This window comes from Electrona antarctica (assembly GCF_951216825.1).
Source record: "Electrona antarctica genome assembly, chromosome: 10".
In the NCBI taxonomy this organism is placed as follows: Eukaryota; Metazoa; Chordata; class Actinopteri; order Myctophiformes; family Myctophidae; genus Electrona; species Electrona antarctica.
Window position 1 is genome coordinate 30,616,173 of NC_136791.1, and position 14,860 is coordinate 30,631,032.

At 45.9% G+C, this 14,860-nt stretch overlaps 1 protein-coding gene across 3 annotated transcripts in view; it reads left to right on the forward strand.

The window, feature by feature from the left end:
- Nucleotides 1-14,860, forward strand: part of LOC306931685 (signal-induced proliferation-associated 1-like protein 2) — a 152,438-nt gene that overhangs the window by 118,946 nt on the left and 18,632 nt on the right. For 2 of the 3 annotated variants that reach the window (XM_079513228.1, XM_079513229.1), the window contains exons 13-17: nt 2,407-2,553; nt 4,623-4,726; nt 6,023-6,111; nt 8,354-8,736; nt 11,710-11,982. In XM_079513228.1, coding sequence (XP_079369354.1) covers nt 2,407-2,553; nt 4,623-4,726; nt 6,023-6,111; nt 8,354-8,736; nt 11,710-11,982 — 996 coding nt within the window. The remainder of the gene's footprint in view (nt 1-2,406; nt 2,554-4,622; nt 4,727-6,022; nt 6,112-8,353; nt 8,737-11,709; nt 11,983-14,860) is intronic. The other variant, XM_079513230.1, reaches the window with a different exon arrangement.

The window sequence follows — 14,860 nt, forward strand, 5'->3', positions numbered from 1 at the left end:
TCCTTGACATGAAAAAGTTTGGGAACCACTGGTCTATGGGATTGCTGTCTTGTGTCCATCTAGGGGTGTAACGCTACTTTGGCGTGAATAGTTCAAAGGAAGGCTGCTAGGCAAATACACTATACTAAAATATACCATGTTTGTTTTCAATCTCAAGCATACAGTAGCTATAGGCTCTCATGGGGGGTGCGTTTCCTGGGCAGGTGGCAGTATGTACAGTAGATACACCTCCCCTTGTCTCATGCAGGATTATAATATGTAGCTATGATACATTAGGAGTGCATGCTACAGAAACAAAAAACCCAGTTGTGATCAGTTGACTGGGCTACATTAAGAAAATAAGAAAAACAAAACACTGGACATATTTCACCACATCTGGTTGCTATCATTCGTCGTCATCATGCACAGTGCAAAGTAACTAAGTACATTTAATTCAGTACTGTACTTTTTTGAAGTATCTGTACTTTATTCCAATTTCCAATACTTTTACTTGTATACTCCACTACATCTCGGATCCAAATATTGTACTTTTACTCCACTACAATTATTTGAAACTTTAGTTACTAGTTACTTTGTAGATTTTGATTATTATTACAGAAAACAAACATTAACAGCTTCAGCCCGATATACATTTAGGCCATTTGAAAATAGCTGATCTACAAGCTCACAATGTGTCGCGATGCGACGCATTGTGAGCTTGTAGATCTGCTATTTTCAAAAGATTCTTTTATACATTTGAAAACTTGAAGTGAGACATTCTGCACGAGCACATTTACTTTTTGCTACTTGGTACATTTTGATGCCGATACTTTCATACTTTTACTCAAGTACATTTTGATGCAAATACTTTCATACTTTTACTCAAGTACATTTTGAATTCCGGACTTTTACTTGAAACTGAGAATTTCTACATTGCAGTATACTGCAATGATACTTAAATGAAAACTAAGCTACAGCATGATGACTAAAACTAAGACTAAATATACTGACGATTTCGTCAACAAATAAAAACTAGACTAAAATGTTAGGAAGGGACCAGCGGACAAGAGATTCAGTCATTTTACACTTGGTTGCATGCTGAAAATAGCCGATCTACAAGCTCGGCTATTTTCAGCAAGTGTAAAAACATTCATTACGACGGCATCAAGGCCCGCCAAAATACATTTTAGTCGACTAAATCAACCGTAGATTTAGTCGACTAAAATCTCATGACATTTAGTCGACTAAAACTAAACTAACACTAAAACATTCCAGGTGACTAAAATGTGACTGAAACTAAATAAAAACTATTGAAGAGACTAATGACTGAAACTAAAATCAAATTTTGCTGCCCAAAAACAACACTGGTAAAGAAATGGAGTACTTTTTTCCAGCACCGTTAGGTTTCAAAGAGGCCGCCTGCAGCATCCTTTCACATTCAAAACCACTTCTGTCCACTTCACCGTAACCATGTAAACACAACAAGCTCGCCATTGTTTTTACACGCAAAGAAAACCTAGCTTGTTTTTCTTTTTTTTTTTACAAACTGGAGTATACTGTAACTATGGTATGTCGTTGTTGTGCTCTCCTCTGCGAGTCCTCGTATACTCCCCAACTGATATAACCTTTCTCGCTGTGTGCCTTTTGTCTCGGTAGAATCAGATAACTTCGTCTCACTGACATCGCCTTTCTAGTTTCTGCCATTCGTCTGCAAACCTCACTGTACGGCGGCTGAGACCCTCCTTGGGGCGAAACAGCCATTTCAAAATGTCAATAGACCGACTGAGAGAAGTACAAAAAACCTTTTGTTTCTGCTTGTTACGCAATCGCAGCCTCTAGAAAGGATGTCCAAAGATCCTTTTTTTAAGTGGTGCAACCACTTCCTTATGCAGCTTTGTGTGTCTGTGGGTGGCTGGCTGGCTGGCTGTGTCCGTCCCTGGCTGGGTCTGAGCACGAAAATAGCGTTTGGTTGGTTTTCACAACCAAGTGTCACTGTTGTGCAGCCACACACACACACACACACACACACACACACACACACACACACACACACTTTAACTGTATGATTAAACGGTAACTCTGTCATTTCTCGTCCGTTGCGGACGAGGGGCGGCTTGCCGGAACCGGGCCGGCACCCTATGCGCGTTCCTGTGGGCCTGGAAGTTTCGGGGACCCCCCCGGGGACACCCACACGGAGTTGCACCACTTACTTCACACGGGTGTGATTTCTTACCAAGTTTTACCACTACGTATCTCTTTACGTAACGTTACTTCGGCATGTCAATGTGTTACAGGTCTGCAAAGAAAAGGTCTTGCGGATTTAGTCCATGTCCTGAAGCCCTTATACTGTCTGCTGTATGTGTCAGACAGTGAGTAACACAGTACGGTCCATGTGTCCTTATGCAGTGTGGATACTTGTCTCTGCAGGACCATCCATGATATGGAGAACCCTCAGGTCACGTCGTGCAACAAGGGAGACCCGCACTACCGTAGCTCGCCCAGCAACCAGTCCTCCTCCAGTGACCCTGGACCGTCTGGCAGCAGCACCTGGTCCCAGCAGCCTTCGTATGATGGGTACGCCATGCTTGTGACCGTCAATCTGATGTCTTTGTACAGTTGACATCTTTAACGTCTTTGTATGCATATTACAGACTAGCCTCGCATCCACGTACCGTAGGCGGGTGTTGTTTCCGTAGGAGACGATTTCATTCCGCTATGTTGGGCGATTAAAAATGTCCCCCCTCCATTCACTCCTGTTATAAGCACGATCTTTAACAGCGTTTTTCTCTTTTCGCCATCCACGTCTGGAATGGCAATTAGGCGATTTTTGTAGCTCAAAGAAAAATCTCCTCTGCCTCGCAGTTAGCATATTAGCCCTTCTAGCGGCGAAGGAGCCCTCGGACATGTGTGCAAGCGTGGCATGGAAAGAGCTAGGTAGGTAGGCTACCTGCAGTCGAGGTGAAATCCAAAAAAAAACAATTTAAGGTCAACTTCAATCTCTGTGGAAGCTTAATAGCAGGAGTGCAATGTCTCTGGGGGGGAAAGTACACCTTAAAAGCACTATACAGAGCTGCAGTGGGTCTGTCGTCCATTCCAGGTATTTTGAACCAATGACCCTTTAAATACAGAAGACGCTATACTGTAGGTGTCCCGGAGAACGAGTCAGTGCGTGGACAACACTGTGAAATAGTTTTGCTGTACACACACACACACACACACACACACAGCTAGGTCTGTTTCCCATTCTCCATTCTTTTGCACGGGACATCAGGGCCTGCTGACTGTACAGGCTTAAGGGCTGACACACTGTATTGGGTCTTGTACTTGAGGCAGAATCCATCAGAGACTGGTTGACGAGCGTAAGTGCTTACAGACCATAACAAGAGGCTTAGCTCCACACTACTGCCTATACGCCTGCCTGGGCCGTCTGTCAGAGGCCTCAGAAGTGACATGAACCCTTCACAGATCACTGCCAAAGTTGTCATGGCAGAGAAGCCAACATGTTCATTAGGTAATAGATCCCAGGCTCTGCATTAACGTTCAAATGACACTCTCCGTGACTTAAGTGCATCTGTCATAACCCCTTTGCTCTTAACCTTCGACAGGCAGCCTCTGTAGACATTTCTAAAGCACAGCTTTTGCTTTTAGTTGATCTTTTCCTTGTTATTCATGTCCTCACTGTAGGAGGCTATTATTTGAATGTTTTATGCCTTGCTTTTCCTTTCTTTTTTTCTTCATTGCTCTGTAAAGCACTTTGAGCTGCATTTCATGTCATGAAAGGTGCTATACAAATAAAGTTGTATTATTATTATTAACTCGAAGCCTGCCATTGGCATGAATCCACACAATTTGAATGAATCAGCCATTTCAATGAATTTGAATGAATCGGCCATTGCCATTGTCGTAGATTAACGCCAATTGGTCTTTTATAGTGCTTTTGATCGATCGAGTCGAGATGCTACTCACATTAGCATTGGGTCGCTATCTGATGATGTCAACAAGACTGCAGCGCGCCATCTTATCTGTTTCTTTCAATCACCTTTATCTCCAATTCCTTCTCCCAGACGGCATTTCTGGTCAAAACAAGGTTTGTTCAACGGCCCATAGCCGACGCTGTGATCCTCGTGACGAGGCTTTCTCTGCCCCGATCGCAAGACCGGAAGTGGATGCGACAACACACACACTAGTATAATATTTGTAACATCCGGTCGCGGGTGTTGGCTCTTCAAAATAAGGGTTGAACGGGGGGGGGGGGGGGGGGGGGGGGATCCTGGCAATACGAGGCGAATTAATTAATTAATCCTCGCGGGGAAAGTGATAAGATTAAGATTCTAAGCTTGATTCTATTATGAAAGTGTCCAAGTGATTTTGACCTTAAATTGATCTCAAGCTCGCTGCTGTGAATGCAATGAAGTGTCATGCATTTAGTCACGCTCACAGAATACAGGGCTAACTAAAGCCTGATTTATAGTTCATTGCATTTCCGGTATATCGTGAGCTGAAAAAAGCTGATCTACCGTACAAGATTGTGACGGGTTGCACCGCGACATGTTGTGAGCTTGTAGATCTGCTATTTCCGTAGATCAACATGTATTATACTATGCAGTACAAGCTATAAGCATAAGCTCCTCTTCTTCCTTCAGATGTCCGTCTCCTGTCCTCCATGAACTCTCAGGAGACCTGCACGGCTGTGAGGGCGACAGCCACCGAGAGAGAGAGCACACTCTAGAGAGGACCAGGTCTGCAGGTGAGTCCCAATGCTCTACCTGCTGCTCTACCTGCTGCTCTACCTGCTGCTCTACCTACTGCTCTACCTGCTGCTCTACCTGCTGCTCTACCTACTGCTCTACCTACTGCTCTACCTACCGCTCTACCTGCTGCTCCACCTACTGCTCCACCTACTGCTCCACCTACTGCTCCACCTACTACTCCACCTACTGCTCTACCTACTGCTCTACCTACTGCTCTACTGCTCTACCTACTGCTCTACCTACTGCTCTACCTACTGCTCTACCTACTGCTCTACTGCTCTACTGCTCTACCTACTGCTCTACCTACTGCTCTACCTACTGCTCTACCTACTGCTCTACTGCTCTACCTACTGCTCTACCTACTGCTCTACCTACTGCTGCAGCTCTACCTACTGCTCTACTGCTCTACCTACTGCTCTACCTACTGCTCTACCTACTGCTCTACCTACTGCTGCAGCTCTACCTACTGCTCTACCTACTGCTGCAGCTCTACCTACTGCTCTACCTACTGCTCTACCTACTGCTCTACCTAATGCTCTACCTACTGCTCTACCTACTGCTCTACCTACTGCTCTACCTACTGCTCTACCTACTGCTCTACTGCTCTACTGCTCTACCTACTCCTACTCGCACCGCACACATTCTGGGTGTTCATAATTGGACTCTTATTCAGCTCTGTTACAGTTAGGGATGTCCCGATCACGTTTTGTTTTGCTCCGATCCGATTTTTCACTTATGCCATAAAATCATATGATTGCAGAGAGAGCAGATGAGAGCATTTCCCGGTGAGAGAACACGTGACATCAATATTAAGCCCATATATGGAGATCCCTGATGTCATCACTATTGGCCAGTAACTCGAAAACTAGAGTTCTCAACAGGCCTGAAAATGAAGATCTTACCCCCCCATGCCAAAGCCCCAGCGCTCGCCCAGCAGTCTGCTGCCACCCAGGCAGATACTGTATGTTGATCTGACCCAACATTCCAAAGCGCCAGCGCTCGCCCAGCAGGACAGGCGGATGCGTGCACGCGACCTCGCCCTTAATTAGGGCGAGGTCGCTTCTCGCCCTCAGGCGTCTTACTGGTAGTTAGTTGACTAAAACTAGACTAACACTAAAGCATTCCGGGTGACTCAAATGTGACTAAAACTAAATGAAAACTATTCAAGAGACTATGACTAAAACTAAAATCTAAATTTGCTGCTAAAAATCAACACTGGTGCGGTGCCCTGGCTGTGACTCTGCCAATCCAACCCCACTCAACTCTCTCTCTCTCTTCTCCTCCATCCGCAGAGGCCAAGTGGCACATTCCCTCCACCAAGATCCTCAACTCCCTGAAGCAGAGAGAGGGAGGCAAGGACTCGCCCAACAAGCTGTCCAGGGTAAGTGCCCGACTACTACTCTGACTCCGTTACTTGGAGGTGTTGAGGTGTTTTGTGTGTGTGTGTGTGTGTGTGTGTGGGGGGGGGGGGGGGGGGTGGGGGGGGTCCGCTGCACGCACTGAGACCTGTCAGACCTGGTTATGCTCACATCGATGTGTGAGCAGAGATAAGGTCACATCGACCTTGGTGGTGGATTTCAGTCGCCAAATTTCAGGGTGTTTGTCTCGCGGTACACAATCTCCTATCATGCTTACAAGTGGTGGAAAAAGTACTCAAATGTTTTACTTAAGTAAAAGTATCAATACTGCCATGTAAAAGTTAAAGTCCAGAATAAAAAAAATACTTGAATAAAAGTACTAAGGTATTGGTATCAGAATGTACTTAATGTACCAAAAGTAGAAGTAGACATTATGCAGAATGTCCCATTTAAACTTTTCAAATGTATACAATCTTTTGAAAATAGCAGATCTACAAGCTCACAATGCGTCGCATCGGCGGGTACAGTACTTAGTTTAGACAGTACTTGGTTTAGACTAGTCATTGGTTAGACCAGTCATTAGTCCTACAACTACAACCTATCTCAAACCCTCACGTCCCACAGGGCAGCACACCTAGGCCTCACTCAGACCTTTAAAACATTGCTGCATGCTTGTTGTATGAATGTTGTGAGTGTCATGGCCGCCCCAATGCATTTCCAATGGAAGTCACATGGTTTGTAGTCCACATTTTGGACTACAAGCTGTTGTATGGCTTTCGGCTGTGTTTTGACTGCGCCCCTCCCCCTCATACAACACAAATGTTGTGTCAAACCATGTGACTCCCATTGGAAATGCATTGGGGCAAGCTGTGTCACACCCTTTGTATACAACAAGCATACAGCAATCTGTTGCGACTGTGTGAGCGAGGCCCTAAACCTACTGTAACCTTAACCCAATATTGGAAATTGGAAATACTCAAGTAAAGTACAAATACCTCAAAATTGTACTTAAGTACAGTACTTGGCATACATACATACTTAGTTACTTTCCACCTCTGGAATTCAGTAGCCAACCATGCCTTCGGCCTGGTGGAGACAAATATCAGGGTGTCTGTCTCGTGGTACATTGTATGACGTGCACTCTGTTAGCATGCTAAATGGCCATTTCTCTGCTCGTCATCGTTTCCGGCAGCCTCACTGTGGGACAGCTCTCTCTAAAAGGTTGAACAAGTGTTTGATCCCCTTAGATCATCTAACTCTCTTTTTAATCTCATAACACTCTAATATAGTTCAGTGGAGATATATCTTTCTCTGTTATCTTGGTTCCCAAAGCGCAGGGTACTTTTTTCCTTCTTTAAAGGTAATGTGATTCATAGATCCATCCATGATTCAGCTGGCCTAGGCCTTTGCGAGGCATTAAAAAGGAAACCGGATGCATGGGTTTTAGTGCAGAAGTCAATTAGTTCCTGTTCCTCCCATTAAGTCGACCTTAACCTAAACCCCATTACCTGAGAAGTCTACTGTCATCAGTATTGATCGACTACTGCAAATGCAACATTAAGGTCTTCAATAATGTATCCGAGGATGCATTAGGGATACTGACTCCATCTTGTATCTCCGTGGCTTCCAGTTGTTCGTTGATGGATGGATGGCTCTCTGATTATAAATGAGTTGTTTTGTGAACTCCCAAAACGTATACTGTATGTATGCAACGCAATTAGTGTTTCACTAATTGCATTATATGGACGGACGACAAGAAAAATACAGGTCAACCTCAGTGCCAGATATCAAGAGTTCTGAATAAACATCAGATTTGTCTGAATGGGATAGACATCCACATGGTCAAGGTCAAGGTCAAGTTTATTCATATGTCCCAAGCTGGGCACTTCGTTTTACAGCAGATAATAAAAGCTCTTAAAGACATTACAAACAGTAGAATGTACGTATAAACAACAACAGACATACGTATAAATTATCACAAGATACAGATGTTACGTTAAATATAAAGTGCAACTAAGAGCTAAAGTGCACCGAATGTAACTACATCTACCTCCTCCTGCTTCCCTTGTTGACGGCCCGGATGGAGGTAGTTATAAATGAGAATTTGCACCTGTTGGTTTTAGTAACAGGGGTCTTTAACCATTGGCCGGAATTCATATACCCAGTATATACCCAGGTGATCTACTCAAGGAAAGTCTCCCGTGCCGGTGGGTTTACCAGCCTCTGTCTCTCTTTCTTCCCCTCTCTCTCTCTCTCTCTCTCTAGCAGACAGGAGATAAGAACTCAAGCCACTCGAGTAGCAACACCCTCTCCAGCAACGCCTCCAGCAACAGCGACGATAAGCACTTTGGCTCCGGAGACCTGATGGACCCGGAGATGTTGGGCCTCACCTACATCAAGGGAGCCTCGACGGACAGCGGCATCGACACCAACCCCTGCGTTCCCCCCGGGGCCCGCGTGATGCTGCAAGGCAGGGGGCAGGGGGAGCAGGGTCCCTGGGCGTCGGAGAACCACCACCACGACGGGGCCTCGGAGGAGGATCACGGGAAGCTGTACCTGCCACAGGGTTACGCCTCGGCCATCATGGCCGGTCACGGGACCGGGGAGGGCAGCATCGGCGACCTGAGCGAGATCTCCTCCCATTCCAGGTACAGTGGGACACGGATGTGTTTTATGACTGTGATAGAAACTAGGATTTCCATCTGTATGCGTGTCCAAGTAACCTTTTCAACCCCCGAAAGGTGGCTTTCGAATGGCTACGTTCGACCACTTTAGCTTCAAATGTCCACTGACTGCACATACGTACGTGTACAGTATGTAGGAGGATCCGAGATGTGACCTTTAAGACAAAGGCTGGTTAACGTCAACAATGTATGTATCCTATATGTTTTATGTCATTCTTGGCAGTGGGCAGATAACAGTATGTCTGCGTCAGGTCATTGATATGTCCGCAAGGGGGAAATTGCATTTTCTCTCAACAATCTGAGACTGAGTCCTTAGACATGATACTAGTAGACATATAGCACCTGGGTGCTCATAGTTCACACACACACACACACACACACACACACACACACACACACACACACACACACACACACACACACACACACACACACACACACACACACACACACACACACACACACACACACACACACACACACACACACACACACACACACACACACACACACACACACACACACACACACACACACACAGTAGCTGTTACCTGACCTTATCGCCCAGCAGTCCTCCCCAGTGACCTGCAGGCTGCTCCATCCCACTGTGCCAGAACTGATAAAGCAGGGTACTGGAGTGCCGGGGTGGGGGATGGGGGGGCCCCATGTCCCCTGTCCCCGCCACCAGTCTGGGGGCCAGCTGGGAGGAAGGTGGGGCTTCAGAGCGGGTTGGCCCTGGAGCTTCCACAGTCTGTCTTTAAAACAAAACGGGCGTCTTGTTTGTTCATCTCATATAGGATTATGTTACCCCACAGTCTGTTCAGATCACTGACCTGTGTGTGTGTGTGTGTGTGTGTGTGCGAGTGCGTGCGCGTGCGTGTGTGTGTGTGCGTGTGCTCGTGCGTGCGTGCACATATAGGGGGGGAGAGACGCAGAGACAGCTTAATGAAAATCATCCTGCCTCGCTCTAGTGCACGGTGTATGAGTTGCCAAAAACTCTGACACACTGCCAAAAAGTCGACCGGTCAAGGATTGGCTTATATGGACATCAGCGTGCCAGCGTGCCTGCCTCAAAGCAAAACAAAAGGACCCCAAACTCTAAACCGGTCCAGTCCACGATACCATTCCAAGGAACGCAAATCATCCTGGTCACCACTCACCACCCATTTTACTTTTCAGTTCTGACATATAGGAGCCTATGACACTTCAGTGGTATCTGAAGAAACAGTCAAACAGTTGGAACACATGTTTTTTTAGGGCATGGGCCAGATGGGCATGAATATGGATGTAGCAGATTATGTGCTTCAAGCTAGATTCGTCGTTTTTCTTTAACAAAGGTTTTGATTTGATTTGAGCACAGTATAGTGCAATACATTAAAGCATGAAAATACAAAAGGGAAAGTGCCAGGGGGAGGCAAGAAGCCCTGGGGGGTTATATGAGGCCTCTACCTACTGTATACAAAATACAATAAAGACATTATAACAAGTTATACATCATTTCCAGTAGACATGATTGCAGTATATAAAAAAAAATATATAAAATCTACAGCATGATTCAAACATACTTGATAATCTAAGTCATGATTAGAGACAAGACTACAAAACTATGAACATTAAGTGATGCGGTCAATCCGAACAACCTTCAGTTTGTTCTTAAACAAGTTCAGAGAAGAAAGTTGTAAACCAGTAGGAATATTTGTCCCAAAGTGTAGTACCTCTGTATCTAATAGAACGTTTTCTAACCACCACGCAGTTTGAGCATAGAAGGAGTTGAGATGATTGAGGTTGGAATTTTTAGCATGATCTGTTCCCCATCCCCTTAAAAATGTCAAAGATGTGCATAGATTGGCCTGTTTTAGCCATTTCTGTGCAACACCCTCATGTGATGGAGGTATGAAACGGGGCTGAAGTGGTTATAGATCGGCTATATTTGGTATTTTCGTGTAACACCGTCGTACAACGAAGTATAAAATAAATATGGCTTAAGTGGTTAAGCTGAGCTGTTAACAGGAGATTCCCTTTGTGGTGGTGAGATGAGGGATGAAAGAGATCAGACAGACAGAACAGATCAGAAGAAAAGTGAGATGTGCCTGTCGGCGGTCCTAGAGAGACTTCCATTAGATGAAACGATCAATGAAGGAAACTAGAAGATATCCGGGCGGCGCGCTGCTCTTGGACTGATTATTATAGGCTCACATGCTGCTCATGTTGTTGGAGGTGAATCATGGTGAATATGCTTCATCTTTACCACTTTAATACTCAAAACAGTGTAGTGTAGTCAGAAAAATGACCCTAATATCCTCTTCACAAAAAAAGAGAACAAACAAAGACCAGAATATGTATTGATTGATTGAAACCTTTATTTATTCTCGAAAAGAGCATTGAGGTCCCCCTCATTTGCAATGCTGACGAGATCACATATATAAAGCAATTTAAGACAGATATAAAACACAAATCAAATCTTCACGTAAGGCATAGAGACATAATTTACAGACAGTGAAACAAAACACAAGTTAAAAACAGTTACATATTGAGGTAGGGAGGTTTAAAAGCAGGTTATTAAATTGACCATATGATATTGGGGTACCAATTTTCAGTGATTGCTGTAGAGTGTTCCATGAAGTAGGGGCATCGAAGCAGAAAGCAGATTTATGTACAGTATGTCCATGAATAGCATGTGAAAGGTTTGCTACCACTAGTCACAACGTTGCTATAGTAGCATTCAAGTTGTGTGTGTGTGTGTGTGTGTGTGTGTGTGTGTGTGGAGGATAGAGCCAAATCACCTCAGTCTCAGCCTTATCAGTCCCAAACCATACCCTCAGTTTACTTTTTCACATTTATGTCACCCATTCATCTGCTTGCTTTGTTTGTTTTTATTTTGGTCATTCTTTGTGTTACATGCTTGCTTCATTTTTATTTTTTTGCTCTTCCGACCAGTGGCTCGCACCACTCGGGTAGTCCCCTGGCGCGGGGCGCCAGATACTGTATGTCCGCCGACTCCTCCAAGGTGTACACCATCCCACAAACGAGCAGCTCAGGGGCGGGGCCAGGCCCGGGGGGGGCAGGGCCGGGGCCCAGCCCAGAGGCCTGTGGACAGACACGCCCACAGCCGCCTGGCACCACCGAGCACCAAGTGGGCATGAAGAAGACCGATGATGATGATGATGATGGCCATTGCATTGAGGAACCTCCCAGCATTTCAGAGTGTGGGTGAGTGTGCGCATGTGAGTGTGTGTGAGTGTGAGTGTGAGTGTGAGTGTGAGTGTGAGTGTGTGTGTGTGTGTGTGTGTGTGTTTTTGAGTGAGTGAGTGAGTGAGTGAGTGAGTGAGTGAGTGAGTGTGCGTGTTGTATGTATGAAAATATTGCAGGGTGTGCTCTGAAGACTACCGTTTTCAAAATCTAGTTCACGTTATCATTCCAAGATGGATTAGTCTTATTGTCTCCACCAGGCCGAAGGCATGGGGAGAGAGTATGTTTTGCACTCCGTCCGAGTATGTTTTGCACTCCGTCCGTCCGTCCGTCCGTCCGTCCGTCCGTGTGTGTGTGTGTGTGTGTGTGTGTGTCCGTCCGTCTGTGAAGAGCTAATCTCCGGCACCGTTAACCCGGTCGATGTCAAATTTTGCACACACACTCCCTGGATGCCAACGATGAACCTCTGCCCCAGAATTTCCAGAACGGCCTGTTATAGCACCACCAGGAGGCCGCTTTGTGCAAAACAAGTTTTTGGACAGTACACCTACAGATTTTGTCCAAACATCACGCAAATTGGTACACAGTCTCTCTAGAGCCATTCCACGAAACGGGTCTTTCACATTTCTCAGACTCCATCCTGATTGGCTTCCAAAGTTTGCAGTGTTCAGTTTCAAACAAAATGCTGCAAATCATGGACACATCGTGTGATTCCCACTAGGCCGAGGAAGAAATGCCACGTGAACATTTTCAACTCAGCCTCATGGTGGCGCTATAACTTGCCGAAAAGTGTTTTACCTCTAACTGCACGGATCTGTGGATAACTTTGTATGCCAACTCCCTAGAGGCCAAGGAAAAACCTTTGCCTGGAATTTTTCACATCTGCTCTTTATAGCGCCACCAGGAGGCCGACATATGTAAAACACATTTTCTAATATTACTCCTTCAGATTTTATCCAAATTTCACGCAAATCGGTACACATGCTCTCCATAGTCATGTGATCAAGACGCGTTTGTTTGATTTCTCATAATCCACCTTCATTGCCTACCTTTCAGGAGTAGACCGGTTTTGTACAAATTGCCACAACTACTCAACGCAGCGTCCGATTGCGGTGAAACTGTGCATGCATATTCCCACTAGGCTGAGGAAGAAATGCCACTTGACAGTTTTCAAATCAGCCTCATGGTGGCGCTACAACAGGCCAAGCCGCGTCACACACACACACACGCTGACAATGCATCGCAATGTGACACGTTGTGGGCTTGTAGGTCGGCTATTTTTGGCGCCCGACACGCCGAGCGACAGAGAATAAATGAAGCAGCTTCCCAGAGGAGGAGCCAGACCAGCTTTCGACCGCTTCAGCCTACCCAGTGGGGCACAGGCTGGCCTTGATTGTAGCCGACAGCCACGAAATAAATAAGCTCGATGAGGCTGCAGACATAATACACTTGGCACGCGTCGCTTGTGATTATTGATCAGTGCCGTGATGCCAGGTCCCTGCAGACTGGCACACGGACGAAGGGCTGCATCAGCATCTCTCCACTGAGATAGTGGCCGGCCTTGCGCGCACGCACGCACGCACGCACGCACGCACGCACGCACACGCACACACACACACACAGGTGTAATGTAACTACTGTACTTAAGTAACATTTTGAGGTATTTTCTTTACAGGTGGCTGGATAAAAGCCAGCTGTCAACAAACACCCAGAGGACTATAGTGCTAGTGGCGATGTAGTGGAGAGATTCTCCTGATTGGTTGGCCTCTAAGCCAATGGAATACTAAACCCTATATGCCCCAATCAGGCCAAACACCTTTGCGCCACTGAGACAAGCAGGCACCTGTACATGACATTTCATTTCTTGTTTTTACTTTTTGTGGAGTATTTAAAAATATCCATACTTTTCCTTCTTTCCTATACTATACGTATATTGTACTTTTACTACACTACAATTTTTTGTAAGACAGTGGAATATCCTCCTTGAAAATGCTACAAAAGGAAGACAAATGCACGCAGTGCCTCAGCCAGGGGAAAGCGTACTCTCAGAGTCTATATATTAACTGTGAAGAGTGACTGTGTCTGTTTGATGATTAAATAGCACACGGCAGAGCACAGAGGCCCATTCAGAGCAAAATTGAAATGGAGCCTCGATGGTGTGAGCGAATTGTACCTGTGTGCATGTCTGTCTGTGTTTGTTTGTTTGTTTGTTTGTGTGCGAGAGGAGAGAGAATGGGAGACCCCCCCCCCCTCTCTCTGCTATGGCTTCAGAGTAATCAGATTTAGGCCGTGAAATTTGCCACTTAAGGGCTGTGTGATTGATAGCATGCACTGCAGTCATCTTCTGCAGTGGTTATGAAAAAGCACTGTAATTGAGTTTACCCTCCCCCGTGTTTGTTTATGTATGCCTATGGTTTTATTCCATCTTACGCAACAACGTCTCATCGTGATAAATGGCCGAATATCACTCACAGATATTGTTCTAATATAATGAGCGTTTCTTCCACCCGCACTCTCATTCTAAAAAAAAAAAAAAACTTTCCTTGTTTGTTGGGTGCTTTTCTGTTGTGACGCCATGCTAACTAACGCTAACCTCAGCCTGTTTCTCTCTCTCTGCTTCTTCTTCTTCTTCCTCCTGCTGCTTCTTGCTCCAGAGGAGCGGAGGGCTTGTTAGCCTTCCTCCTCAAAACGCTGTCCGAGCGTTCCAGGTACACAGTCCAGACAACCCTGTGACCCACCCAACGTATACCCCCACGCCCCCTCCCCAGCTTTGGATTGACCCTCCCTGCCCCCCCCCCACACTGTCCTCCCTCCCACACCACAGCCCCGCTCCACTGTCATGGCGGGTCTTAAGTGCTGGACCGTGCCATGTGGTGTGGCATGCTGCTGGCTGGGTGTG